At 42.0% G+C, this 13928-nt stretch overlaps 1 protein-coding gene across 4 annotated transcripts; it reads right to left on the minus strand.

Moving 5' to 3' along the window:
* Window positions 1-15: 15 nt before the first annotated feature.
* Window positions 16-13290, minus strand: pbrm1l (polybromo 1, like). 4 transcript variants are annotated; one of them, XM_028575333.1, is made up of 30 exons: window positions 13146-13290; window positions 12642-12819; window positions 12396-12493; window positions 12037-12184; window positions 11489-11638; window positions 11225-11341; window positions 11077-11145; window positions 10882-10980; window positions 10719-10804; window positions 10490-10581; window positions 10190-10406; window positions 9918-10059; window positions 9646-9731; window positions 9175-9454; window positions 8952-9057; window positions 7522-8161; window positions 6775-6995; window positions 6486-6677; window positions 6069-6226; window positions 5734-5976; window positions 4623-4768; window positions 4331-4488; window positions 3690-3873; window positions 3389-3590; window positions 3058-3256; window positions 2906-2977; window positions 1764-1922; window positions 1334-1398; window positions 916-1120; window positions 16-431 (listed from the first exon to the last, which is right to left on the minus strand). In XM_028575333.1, exons 2-30 carry the CDS (start codon window positions 12783-12785, stop codon window positions 271-273), a joined length of 4839 nt encoding a protein of 1612 aa, XP_028431134.1. In that variant the 5' UTR covers window positions 12786-12819; window positions 13146-13290; the 3' UTR covers window positions 16-270. The 4 variants fall into 4 exon arrangements, with proteins under 4 accessions (XP_028431134.1, XP_028431133.1, XP_028431137.1 ...); XM_028575332.1 differs by having other exon boundaries at window positions 2822-2977; XM_028575336.1 differs by lacking the exon at window positions 1764-1922.
* Between the last annotated feature and the right edge of the window lie 638 nt (window positions 13291-13928).

Raw genomic sequence — 13928 nt, forward strand, 5'->3', positions numbered from 1 at the left:
ATAATATAAACAGAGTAACGTTATTCAGAATTTTATTTTGGTAGTTTCAATAAGCCAAAAGAACACTGATTTTGCAGCACAATTAATCCTGTGGTGTAAAAAAAAATGCACACACAAATAACTATCAAGCTCTTTATGTTAGCTAATAAATATAAAGTTGATCATGATTCCCTATAAAATATTGCTTCTATGGTCTATGATCCTTCCTAAACTCCATAGCTTGAAGATTAGAGCAGTGGGTGAGCTGGCTATAGTAGTTAGTCCTACAGGTTACAGCTTGTATCCCTGACAGATGTTCAGAGAGTCTCTCAGCATCAGGTCACGCAGGCGCCACAGTGCATCCGCCATGGTGGTGTGGGCTCCTTTGCTCTTCAGCCAGTGAGCTGGCAGTCGGCTCTCCTGCTCTTTGGTCAGGTGAGCATGCCTTTGAGCTGTGATGGAAAGAAAAGTTTTGGATTAAAGTACTTATTTAACAGGCAGATTCATGTTTCCTTATGTTAGCAGAATGAGGTTTCTTTTTGTAAGCACACAAAAACAAGAGGCACTTGAGCTGATTATGCTTAATAATAAAATTAATCCATTACTTACTACAATTTTAATACCTGTTGCATTAGTGATATTTAAATACATTTATGACACACACACACACACACACACACACACAGTCACACACACTGTCACACACACACTGTCACACACACACTGTCACACACACACACAGTCACACACACACTGTCACACACACACTGTCACACACACACACACTGTCTCACACACACACACACACACACACACACCTAATCAAATCCTGTGGGGGAAATCTGTGAAATAATAAGTTTCAGGACTGTCAATATTGTGTCCAATAGAACGCGTCTACACACACTCCAAATTAAAAGATGACTTAAGGAACACCACCTTTGAGTGTTTGGTCCCAATTGCTGACAGTGTTAGACTCTGCATTCAAGCCCTCAATGTACTTCAGGTAGGCCTCTGAGTGGAGCACCCTCTGGGTCTTTGGTGGTGGAGCCACAAACATGGGAGTGGTGGGCTGCAGGTGTGAGGGTTGGCCCTGTCCAGGATATGGTGGAGGAGCATGTGGTCCTGGGCTGAACATCCCAGGCTAAAATCAAACAATGACAATATACGTTTTAGCATGTGGACAACATGTGGAATATTGAATCCTAAAAATAATATGCTATACATAATAAATATGTATGCATTTTTACTCCATCTTGTAACATCCATCAGCGAAAATGCAATCGCTGCATGACTGAATTTTATATAAAGTTGAAAAGTATGTGAACTGAGTAGTATTTTCTGGACTGGGGCTCACCTGCTGCATAAAGTTTCCTGCTGCAGGACTTCCTGCCATGCCATTCATACCTGCGGCCATCATACCTGTTAAATGACAATATTTTGTTTCTGTGCATTTAGTAACTGTCGTAAACTCATGCTGGTTTGCTTTATGTTAAGACCTACAATAATGCTTTACAATGACTTGTGAAAATGTAAGGTTTTGAATATCAGTTAAATGTTAGTAGCTTGTTTTCACATGCATTATATCTGTAAATGTGTATGTGGATCCTGTATGTTTTAGGTGTGGCATGTGAGTACACTTTGAGAGAGGTTGTTTGAGACCAGAGAGCATTGACTGCTAGGTGAGTCGATTAGGCAGTGCAGCCTGTGGACCAGGTAAACCCCTCCTGCAGGAGAGACACGACTGGATGTGACTGAGCAGGTGTGGCTAGGACAGTGGCCCTTACCCTGATGAGGCATGCCAGGGTACCCAGGCATACCTTGCTGGAGATGAAGAGGCAGGAGGGCCCCCCCTGCAGGGTGAGGTGACATTGGGGCCACACTCAACAAGCCCTCATGGGGGCCCTGCATGGGCATGTAAGGTGGGCCGTAAGCTCCCATCATGCCTTGGGGAAGAGGGCAAGGAGAGGACAACAACAGATCCATGCATAAATGACATGCAGCTGAGCTAATACCTCTAATAACATGCACTACTACTGCACACAGTGGCCCCTTTCACACATGCACCTTAAGCCACAAATGCTCTGGCAAATGTCTGTGTTTGCTCAGGAATAGTTAAACGTTGACAAATGTAAACAGAAGCAGCAATATCCCTGTGTAAAGCTAGCAACATGGTACAATGTTCTTACTTAATTATGGTTTTACATAGCAACCAAGCTAATCATATATTTGACTAAACTCTGATACATTTTAAATTAGGATTTAAATCAATTATCCAGGTAGACTCTTAAAATGTCAATCTTCTGTAATATACTTCTGTACAACTATCTTTTGTTGCCCAGCCGTGCTGACAAAAAACAAACGTTCATATCCCGGACGGTCATGCAATGTCATAGGAAACCTGACACGGACGTTTGCTGCATTAAGAGATGTGTGGACAAAGATAAAAAAAAACACTGCCACACACACCATTTACCAGACCTGATGATGTTAAAGTTTCAGTGTGCGAAAGGGGCAGACAATACAAATGGGTCTGTGAATGTTAGCAGGCAAAACAAGCATGAAAATTAAATGAAATTCTTGAAAAGAAAATTATTCATGGTTAAAAATAAATCATGCAGTCAATTTTCATGCACTTTCAGGTATGAAGCTAGTGATAATAAAAAAACATAAATAATGTGAAACAGCAGCAAAAGAAGAAAACTTTTGTTTTAAGAATGTAGGGTTTGAGATAAATAAGTTTCAAATGGTTAGAAAATTAAGAGGATTACGGTTTTTAACAGCCCGGCCTCATTTCCCTGCTGCCTTGTTGTCAAACACTCGTGCTGCCTCTGAGAGGGGTTACCTGACACAGGTGTCATGTTCTGGTTTATCATTCCCATAGTGCTAGGCGAAGGCACCACCCCCATCATTGTCCCTATGGGGGTACCTGCTCTAGGGGACGCTTGCTTCTGAGGTGGTCTGTCACGCTCTTGTTGATCCACTATTCTGGCTGCACGTTCTGAAATCAAACAAAAAATTCCCGTCTTTACTTCAGTTCACGTCAGAGAACTTTCACACCCACAAATTGCTTCCTCTCACCTTCATACTCTGCTTTCTTGGTCGCCTCGAGGTTCCTCCACTCGGTGCCCACGAGTCGACTCAGCTCCCCGAACGAGAAGTCTGGGTGTCGAGCTTTGATGACTGCACGCATTTCACTGCTGAACAAGATATAGCCACTCATGTTGATCTTCCTCTTGGCCCCTTCCTTCTTAGACAATCCCTTCACCTTAGGAGTGGACTTCATGAAAAACAAAGATGCAAGTTAGAAAAACAAACCGGTCTTAGTTTTAATATTGGTACCAGAGGTTTGAAGCCCTCGGACATAAGATTTGCGCTTCTTAGTTTAAGGTCTTTGGAGGTGTATGGGTACCTGAGAAGGAGTGTATGGCATGGTGTCCATATCACTTGCAAGAGGGGTTTGCATCTGAGGCATAGAAGGCGTCTGGGGGGCCTCCTCGTCGTCGTCCATATCTTCCATATCATCATCCTCGATATCTGCCAGTTTAACCTCAAGCTCACTGATCTTCTTGTCCAGAAGAGGCGATGCTTCCTTCTGTGGGACCATCAACTTCCTATGTGAAATTACCAGCCCAAGAGAAAACAAACCAAAAAATCAGACTGGGCAAGAAACCGCCTTAAATCAGAAGAAGCGCTCCGCTTGACTGACGAACCTGAAATAGTAGATCTCATCCTCCACCACTTTGGAAGAGTATGAGAAGCGTTTCAGACCCTTGAACTTTTTCATCTGCTTCTCTGTGTCAATGTAGCGGCTCTCGCAAAGCAGGAAATCCTCTTCTGAAACCTCGGTAGGTCTGCATGACAGGTAGTCCTTAAAGGAGGACACCATACATTTGCCTGGAGAGCAGACAGGAAGGATCAAACTTTGTTTATTAACTAGATTGTTGGTAAATTACTTGAGTAATAATTCCCACTGACATTGGGAGGTCAAAAAGCCTCATATGTAAACAAAACAAAAAAACAGAAATTGTAGCTGTAATATAATATATGTAGTAATGTCAATTTAAGAAAAGGCAGATGAATGGAATAGTTTGACATTTTGGGAAATATGCTTATTCACCTTCCGGTGGAGTTGGTGAACTAACTGTGCTAAGCACAAAGCTAAACTAACCAGCAGCTGGCTGTTGGCCTTATATTTAACAGACAGATATGCAAGTGATATTAATGTTCTTATCTAACTCACTGCCAGACATCCTAACTTTTCCCCACAACACTGAACAATTCCTTTAAGTGCATGACATGAAGGATGTACTGGCTGACTGTAATGTGTGAACACAAGTTGTCAAAGCAATACCTATGACACAGGTAATGGGCAAGGTCTCCTCCAGGTGGCTCAGAAACACTTCTCTCTTGTAGAACATCTTTGTGGGTTCGTGCTCCGTTTCCTCGGGATGAATGAAGACGGGCCCAAAGAAGAAAGTAGTTCCACTCTGCACCCACAGCTTCTCTATCCTGCAGCCCAGTCAAGGGAGCCATGTTACCAATAGTTAATAACTCAATAGCTATAAAGGCACAAATGTCACATCAGACCCTGTTTCAAAGAGAGGCCTTCTTACACTGAAGAGGCAAAATATAGCTTCACCCACCTGGCAACTCGGGGCTTTGACAGACCATGTGACTGGATGTAAACGCAGTCTCCCACTTTAAACCACATGTTGTTGTGGCGTAACTGTTCATAATACTGACAGCCGGGCTCGCCTCCACTCATCTCCATAGGGACATCTTCTCTCTCCTAAACAGATAAACATGGACACACAGAGGTGACAAACAAACATTCATACTTGGAACTAACTACTCCTCTGCTACCGTGCCCCTTGTCAAGACTTGCCTGCTACCGCACTTTGATAATGAATTCCCTGTAGTCAGCTGGCTGACAGCGTTCTTGCTTGGCGACGCTATACTGTAGATTTCATTTTTTCATTTAGACCTGGACACCAGCCTTATCCTTTAACTGAAGTTGATAAGAGGGCCAGTGTCCTGATAATGAAGGCCTTTTGGGATTAGGCCAAAGGCAGCACAATACTGAAGGTTGAAACCACCTCGTTATCTGTACCTATAATTTGTCTTGTTGTGTCCTTTTATTTGCTTCCACAATGACCCAGTTTCCACAAAAGTAAAATTAAAAAGGCTCACACAGGATCATAAGGAGCTCAGAGGAACTATAAGGTAGCCTGGTAAAACCCTGACAAATTTGAGATTTGCTCTACAAGTCAGTCCGGCCAAGAGCCCATTTCCAATTTTTCAAAATCGAGGCACCAATCACAACCGTTGAGGCGGGCTTTACACGATAGCGCAGCGACGGCGAGCAGCTTTTTGTTTACATTCAACATGAAGGCCACCGAGGAGCAGCAACCCATTGATGCCGCTGTCGCTGCTACATCACCCGGATCGTTGGTCTGATTGGTTGAAGGACTATCCAATTGCACCCAGATGCATTTGAGCGGCGTCCGTTGGTGACGCCCCTTTGGAAATGAGCTGTGAATGAACGTTCCCCAGACCCACTCACAGTTACAACTGAGAAGGGTCTGGTGTCAACCAGGCTAACTATAAAAGCTCTTATTTAGAGCAAATTCCCTGTAGTCAAGGACATCAAGTATTCTTATCTTTATGTCGGAAATAAAAAAATTATTCCAGACTATAGAACAAATGATGCATTGCCATGTCCTAACCCTAGAAAATATAGTGTCGCCACCTCACCTTGTCCACAAAACTGCCACTGCCTGCATATGAAATTGTCAGTTTGTCCTGGTCAGGTTTGGCAAACATAGAAGCAACACGGACGACGGGCAACGGCACCTCCCGAGGGACCAATTTCACAGAGCTCACAGGCATGGCCCATATCTTTATCTTCTTGAACGACTTGTTCCTGGCAGCGTAGCGGGATTCGCAGATGTACACATCCTCGGCTCTATAGCCCTCAGGTTGCATTTTGAAATAATCCTACAGAGAAAAAGCCATTGTTTGGTGAACAGATCCTTGTGTCAAAACAAAAACAACCATTTATGTGTGGGTCACGTTGTAGAGGGTCTTACCTTTACAAACAGGACCACACATTTGCCCCGAACTTTACTGATAGACACTTTGTTGTAGTAGTCGCTCTTGAAGACCTCCTTTTCCAGGAACTTGCGTGTTGCCAGGTGGAAGGTTTCACTTGGCCTGTAGAACCAGCAGCCATAGAGCCACTTCCCACCTTTACACACAAGCCATTAACAAATGATCAATATAAGAAAGTTGTATTTGCAAAAATGTATTAAGTAAAATAAAATAAAAAAAGGTACTTTAATGTTCTTTGTTATAATAATTCTGCCTTTGACTGATTTATTTTTTTTGCCATAAAAAGTTACATTTGCTGTTTATGACAGTACGTTTACAGTGCCGTTAGCATTCTGACACTAACGGCTAATTGATCATGATTTTTTGCCAAGTTGCCAATTCTTGATGTGTGTTACCTGCTTCATCCTCCCACAGGCGTTCAATACAGACGATGTGTGGCTTCAGTTTCGGCTCTGACGGCTCCACATAGACAAAGTCCCCCACATGATAGGTGCTGTTTTCAAAGCTGCAGTCCTGGCTGTACACACGCTCCGTCTCAGACTCTGACTGCCATGCCTCTCCTGGAAGGTCCTTGGCTTTCTCACCCTCTTTAAGTGAGTATATATAGATATAATGATTTCAAATTAAAAGCACATCAACATTTTAACATATTCCTCATACCAGTTAATTATCACACCCACGCACCTTTGTTATCCCCCTCCTCTTCCTCCATCTTCAGCTTGTCCTCCTCAACCTCTTTGGGAATTTTCTCCCTCTTTTCCTGCTCCACTTCATTGTGCAGGTGTTTTGATGTATAGATGAGTGCAGACGACTGCAGAATCTCTCCATTCTTGCATAGCTCATCCCTGATCTTAATGAAAAACTGTTGTAGTTCCACTGCATCCTCAAATATCTCAGAGTCAGTCCTGCAAATGCAAAAAAAAAGAGATTACATAAACACTGTGAACACAGCTTTGCTGTTTAATAGAGAATATTACACAGTTTTGGCTTAAGGACCAGTATGCTGGTCTTCAAGAATGAAATTAGTTTTAGTTACATTTTACACAAATACTTAAACAAAAACAACATGTTAATGCTGACTCATAAATCTGGACCCAATCCACCAACTGGACGTCATAACACATCATATTATCCAAATTATGTTTGTAAACGGTAAACAAAAAGACAAATTTAGAAAAAAATCAAAGGGCTCTTGAAGTTATTAGTCAGCATGAGAGAATGCTTCAAGGATCCAAACAACTTTTTTGTGCAACTGGATATTGGTAAAAGTGATGTCATGCATCCAGTGTAAATGGTTAATGGCCTATTGAAAATTACTGTTTCGCAACAAGAGAAATTAGATGACTGTTTTTGTTTTTTGTCCTGAGACTAAACAGAGCAGTCTATCACTGACATAGCCTCAGACAGCCTTTCCAAAATAAGTTGATATACCTGTGTAGCCTCCTTGCCTTCTCCAGCACTTCAAACATGTGTTCCTGGAAGACATCCAGTCTCCTGTAGCGGCCACGGTCTACGTTCATCCTGATGACATCAAAGTTAAGCGGTGGTTTCTCAGGCGCGTCTGGATCCACAGCGGGGATCTCAGCCAGCGAGTCGCTGTAGCATCGGCCCTCTTCATCCTGGTGGCCCAGCACGGACACAAACAGGTTCCTGATCAGCTCCCGCACCAGAGGTCCCACAGCAGGAGGCCCAGAGTCCTCGCCTCCCTCCTGCTGCTTGCGTGTCTCAAGCAGCACCCGGTGCAACACTAGAGCATCCCGGTAGATCAGAGACTCCGGCTCATTGTAAATGCAGGCATTGTTGAACATGAGAGCAAAGTCCTCCACCAGGGCTTCGACGTCTTGGTAACGGCCGGCCGCCATATGGCTCCGCAGGCGCTCCATGTCGATGGGTCTCTTGATTGTAGCATAGTAGTCAGGCAACTCGGCACGAGATGGCAAACGTAGGAAGATTGTGCTTAGACGCCGACCTCGACGGTCAGTGAAGTTTCGCACAGCATCGTAGAGCTCATTTAACCTCTGCTGGAGAGGAGTGAGGTATTTGGACTTCTTTGGAGAAACGCCACTCTTTCCTACATAAACAAAAAAATACACTTAAGATTAGACACATAACTGTAAAATCAAAATGATGCATAGAAACTGTGGTATAAACGGCAACATGAGGACCCACAATAGAGTGCAGACCTCTGCAAAGACCTAATAGTCTCTCGGGTCACCATTATTTTCACAGCTGCCATTGGGAGCCTCTGTGAGTTCATTTTTATACCATAATGAAATTAATCTTATGGCTGCTTCGAAGGTTAGAAAAAGCTATAATGTTGTGGTACACTACCGGTCAAAAGTTTGGGGTCACTTAGAAATTTCCATTCCACTCCATTACAGACAGAATACCAGCTGAGATCAGTTGCATTGTTTTTTTAAATCAGGGCAGCAGTTTTCAGATTACATTACGTGCTTACATAACTGCAAAAGGGTTCTCAACGAGAAAGAAGTGGCTGATCTTTAATGCAATATCTACATTGCCCATTATCAGCAACCATTTATCCAGTGTTCCAAAGGCACATTCTGTTTACTAATCTGATATCATCTTAAAAGGCTAACTGAGAAAACACTGGATAACCTTTTTGCAATTATGTAAGCACATAATGTAATCTGAAAACTGCTGCCCTGATTAAAAAAAACAATGCAACTGATCTCAGCTGGTATTCTGTCTATAATGGGGTGGAATGGAAATTTCTAAGTGATCCCAAACTTCTGACCGGTAGTGTATATTTTAGAAAATTGTCAGCAATGCTGTAAAATGTATCCGATTTAACATAAATGGGCTAAAACATGCAAAAATAGTGAAGTGATCAAACGTACTTAGTTTCAGTTTGGGAGATCCCACATCTTCTTCTTCAGGCAGAGGTCCCAACTCCTTACGCTTGTCCTTCAGTATCTTCTCCAGAACATCAGCATCATTATACACCTATGTTAACCATCCAAAAATTGGTAGGATTAGAAAAATATAGCTCACATCAAGATTGTTTTGTATTCAGTAATAGCAAAGATTAACGTTGCATACTTTACTGTATGAACTGTCTACCTGAGATCCCTCCTCGTTGTAATGCCGGGCATTACGGAACATCAACTTCATGTCTTCCATCAGAGCTTCTTCTGTCGCGTAGCGTTCATTGCGGACGTTGTGCTCAATGGTCTTCAAGTCCATTGGTTCAAGGATGACTTTATAGTAGTCAGGGTAGTCCTTCTTTGATGGTTTGACCATAAACAGATCACAAAGACGACGATTGGTGCCAACCTCCCTAGCCTCGGTCACTGCGGCGTATAAGGTTTTCATTCGGTTCTTTTTGACATTTTTCTTGTGGCTACAAAAAGAAAGAATCAATGAATGAGCTTGGATGGCAACACAGACAACAAACAAGGCTTCAGGAGCGATGCATTTTGTTATGTTGTCCGCAAGCAAACTACAGATTCTTTATTTTTTTAAGAGAAATAGCAATGGATCCAAAATTTAAAACAATTAAATCTCCACAAGGAGAGAGAAAAACCTGCATACCTTTTCCTCTTGATGCTCCCTGCATCAGATGACAGAATGCTGTCTCCATCCTCATCGTCTCTCCTGAGAAGTTCCCTCTTTTTGGCCTACACCAACAGACGGATCAACAGACAGACGGATACCTCAGTGGACAATTACATTCACTGGGCTATTTCTGATATATGCTTCATTGTCTGTGTCAAATTATGGCTAGGTTTTTATTTTATTTTTGTCATTCTTGGCTTAACTAGAATAAAAACATCTTCCAACAGAACCGGCCAGCATTTCCTTACCTGCAAGATCTGCTGAAGCCTAAAGGCCCGTTTGTAAATGCTTGAGTTAGGCATGTTGTAGCGCTTTGCATTCTCACACATCAGAGTGAGGTCACCCTCCATCTGCTCCAGACTTTCATACTCGCCATTCTTCATTTTTGCCCTTAAAAATGATCAAAAAAGGTTATCAAGGACTTGTCATTTGCTGGTAAAATGTGCATCTACCACACCACTAGGTGTAATTAAAAAATCATCATGCTGCTCAACATATCTACTCAAGGGTCATTCCTTACCGAATCTGCTGCAGAGCGATGGGTTGCTTGATCTGCTGAAAGTAGTCTGGATACTCCCTGCGAGAGGGCAGGTGCTGGAAAGGTTCGGAGAAGACCTGGCCCTGGTTGTTCCTGGCACCCCTCACAGCTTCAAACAGCTGGAAGATCGGGTTGCTCATCTCCATACTAGAACTCTGACTCTCTGCCTCTGACTCTCCCTCGTCGTAGCAAACAGAGCCTGCAAACATTTACACAAATTGTTATTTTTTCCAACACAAACACAAGGTAGATTACTCTGCAGCCCAAAGCGCTAATGCTCACCAGAGAGCACAGGGTCGTCCTCACTCTCTGAGCCATAGTGAAGAGCTACGCTGACTCCAGACAGTCGGTCCCCATGGCCAGACCTGCGATTCCTGAATAGTAACAGTAAAGACACAAGACATTCACCATGTAGATTCTGTAAAATCTGTTTTCTGTCAGGGAGTGCTTTGCTGATATGTATTTGAGACAAAAATAATACACTAAAAACTATGCAATTGTAGTTTAATACCTGATGCGTAGACTAGATTTAGTGGGTTCAGCGTGTTCAAGTTCAGTCTTCCGCTGGATGAAGACTTTCTTTATGGTGTTAGCATCCTATACAATACAAAAGAGAACAATTGTTAATATTTGGGATGTTACATCAAAAAATAAAAACAAGAAAAAGAGTTTACCTTGAAAACCTGAGATCCTGGTTCATTGTATGTTTTGGCATTTTTGGCCATCAGGTCAATGTCCTTGGCCATCGCATTGACACTTTTATAGAATCCGATCTATGCAAATAAAGTAAAATTAGTGCTGGCTATAATAAAACAACAAAGATTTTTTTTTAAAGATGAATGATGCACGACAAAGCAATCAGTCAGTACCTGTATTCTTTGAGCAATCGTTCTCAGATCTATTGGCTCCTTTATAATGGCATAGTAGTCTGGGTAATGCTGGGAAAGACAGACGGGCCTGTAAATGTCAAGAATGCGTAACAATTTCAGGGGCAGTATTTGAAGTCCAAAGACTTACCATTTTGGAAGGTAATTTCTGGAACAGTTCACTGACCAGGCGCCCTGAGGGATCAGCATGTGACACTATAGCCTCCAAGAGTTGCTCAAGCACCTCCTTCAAATTGCCAGTTGGGGTCTAAAGGATAAATATGCATATATTAGTTCTATGGTCCTTGTTATTTGTAACAACACACATTTCCATAAAAAGCATATTAATCTACTTAACACAAAAGCACCTCCAACATTTAAAAAACATTAATAAATACATAGGAAAATAATGTACCTCATCCTCAGTGGACATTCCTGGATTATCCAACATATCATCTCCATCTTCATCATCCTCATCTCCGTCCCCAGGTTGCACAAACTCACTCCTTGTTTGCAAATATACCTCCCACAGCTTGCATGCAGCCTGATATTCCTCAGTGTCACTCTGAGTTGTTAAAATTGAAAAGGAACATATACATTTTTGAAAATATGGTTTAACACAATAATTCTCCAGTTACAGTGAAATAAATGCTGTACTAGTACTTTAGGGCTGCCCCCTCTTAGTCAATCAGTCGAATAATCGGTTGTGTTGCTCTTATTCGACTAAGATTTCTTTAGTCAATTAGTCATGTTTTTAATCATTTTTCATGCTTAACGACTTATTTCGAAGAAATTTATTAGCACATCTGTGATAAAAACAGGATTTAAAAGTGGTGCTTTTGCATGACTGTTTGTGGCGAAACTCAGTTTACAGATCAGTCGGTTAAATCAACTAATCAATTAGTCGACTAAGAATTTCTTTAGCAGTGGAGGACAGCCCTACAGTACTTTTTGTCTCCCTACCTTGTAGAATGATCTGGCATTGTTGAACATGAGCTGGAAATCTGCAGTAAGCTGCTCCACATCATTATAATCTTCTGACTTCAGTTTATACTGAATTTTTGTCATATCAATTGGCTGGGAAACCACTTCATAATAATCAGGCTGATTCCTGAAAGAGAACAAAAGCATCAGACATCACTGTAATCTCCTTATGTCTGAGACCCACCCACCAGTCAGACTGTCAAATCTCAATATGACATGCACAGCGTATGATGGTTGGTATCCAAGTTTACTACAAGGGTTATCTTGGACAGTTCCACCCACAATTATTTTAGCCAATTTTAAGCTTTACTCGGGCCTTTAACTTTATGTTACCATACCTTCTCTTTGGTACCCTGAGGAAAACTTCACAAAGCTGCCTGCCTTGGTCATCCTTGTGATCCCTGACAGCATTGAACAGCTCATGGCATACAGCAATCTGGATGGAACAAGTAACGTTAATAAAAATCCCACAACTGTTAACTAAAGCACACATATTGAATAAGAGAAAATGTAACATTATTTTAAGATCGATTAAAAATATACAAAGCCTGGTGCAAAAACATACAAATACAAAGCGCATTTACCGTATCTACCGGAGGAACATTAGATATCCTTCTTTTTTTTCTTCCACTTCCAGGTGTAGAGGAGGAGGTATCATCGAGGTCCCCCCCTCCGCTAACACTGCTGGAGGGTGAAGTGGCTCTTCTCCTCTTGGAGCTCGCTGACATCGCTGGTTGCTTTAACAACAGGCTAGCCCGCTAGCTAAAAAAAAAAAAAAAAAAAAAAAGTTGAAGTTACTGTCGATTTTGGCCCGATTAACACGCGATTAATTTAAGTTAAAGGGAACATTGTTCGTCCATCTCGATATTCCACAACATGGCTAAAATCGGAACAAGAGCAAACTCAGCCGGTTAGCGTTAGCACCTCTCGGATGTATAAAACAAAGCAAACAGGCTGTTAGCATGTTATCCTTGCTGGATAGCCGCTTCCCTAACAACAAAGCCAAGCTAAATATTCTAAAGTTACCAAAAACACGTGCAAGCTGGGATAAATAAATTAATACATTGATTTTCAAAAGCAAATCTTACCCAAAACTCGGCAAAGTTTGGCGTATTTCCCTGAGCAAAAAAAATTTAACGCCTAGCTAGCTGACTAGCGAGTGTTGTTTGAAAACTTCTGTCCGGAAGCCGAGGTTGTGTTTGTGTGTAGAGAAGGAAAGCGCCACCTGAGACAGTGCTGCCCCCTTCAGTGTAGGAGCAGTAATGCACCAAATAATGTACTAGCCATTGACTAAATTTTTTACTTATAGTAATATTAATAGGCCTCCAAGAGAGAGTGTTTCAATTGTTAGACAGTAAGATGGCTGAGGCAGAAATGGCAAGTAGCCTTTTAAACCCTATAACTCTAAACAACAACAACAACCTTTATTTATATGTAGCACTTCCAAAGATGAGTTTGCAAATTGTTAAGTGAAAACAACTTTGTGCATAGTGTATGCTTTAAAGGTGCTTTAGGTAGGATTGTGAAGATCCAGGACTTAGCCAAAAAAATTGAACATCTACATCTTCTCAGTCCCTCCCCCCTTTCTGCTGAAGCCCAAAACAGTCTCCTAAGCCCCTCCCCCCACAAGAGAGAATAAATGCGTGTGCATGAGCAGTGATTGACACACAGCCCTAATTGGTGCATCTGAACAGGGAGCTGCTTGTTTTTTTCTCCTTTTTTCCCTGCTTCTACTCGAACATAGGGTCAGTTTCAGCAAATATGCTGAACAGAAAGTCAGTTTTATAAGTCTTACCTACTGAACCTTAAATGTGGAGCTAGATGTTCTGGTGAGATGAACATGCATCACAAACAAGCGAAACACATTGATC

Source organism: Perca flavescens, chromosome 4, assembly GCF_004354835.1.
Source record: "Perca flavescens isolate YP-PL-M2 chromosome 4, PFLA_1.0, whole genome shotgun sequence".
NCBI classification, from domain to species: domain Eukaryota; kingdom Metazoa; phylum Chordata; class Actinopteri; order Perciformes; family Percidae; genus Perca; species Perca flavescens.

Coding starts and splice junctions, on each gene's coding strand:
- pbrm1l (XM_028575332.1), bottom strand. CDS start 12,785: ATGTCAGCGAGCTCCAAGAGGAGAAGAGCCACTTCACCCTCCAGCAGT. Junction 6,996..7,521: donor AAGGCAAGGAGGCTACACAG/GTATATCAACTT, acceptor TTGCATTTGCAG/GACTGACTCTGAGATATTTG. Junction 2,978..3,057: donor CAAGAAAGCAGAGTATGAAG/GTGAGAGGAAGC, acceptor GTTTGATTTCAG/AACGTGCAGCCAGAATAGTG.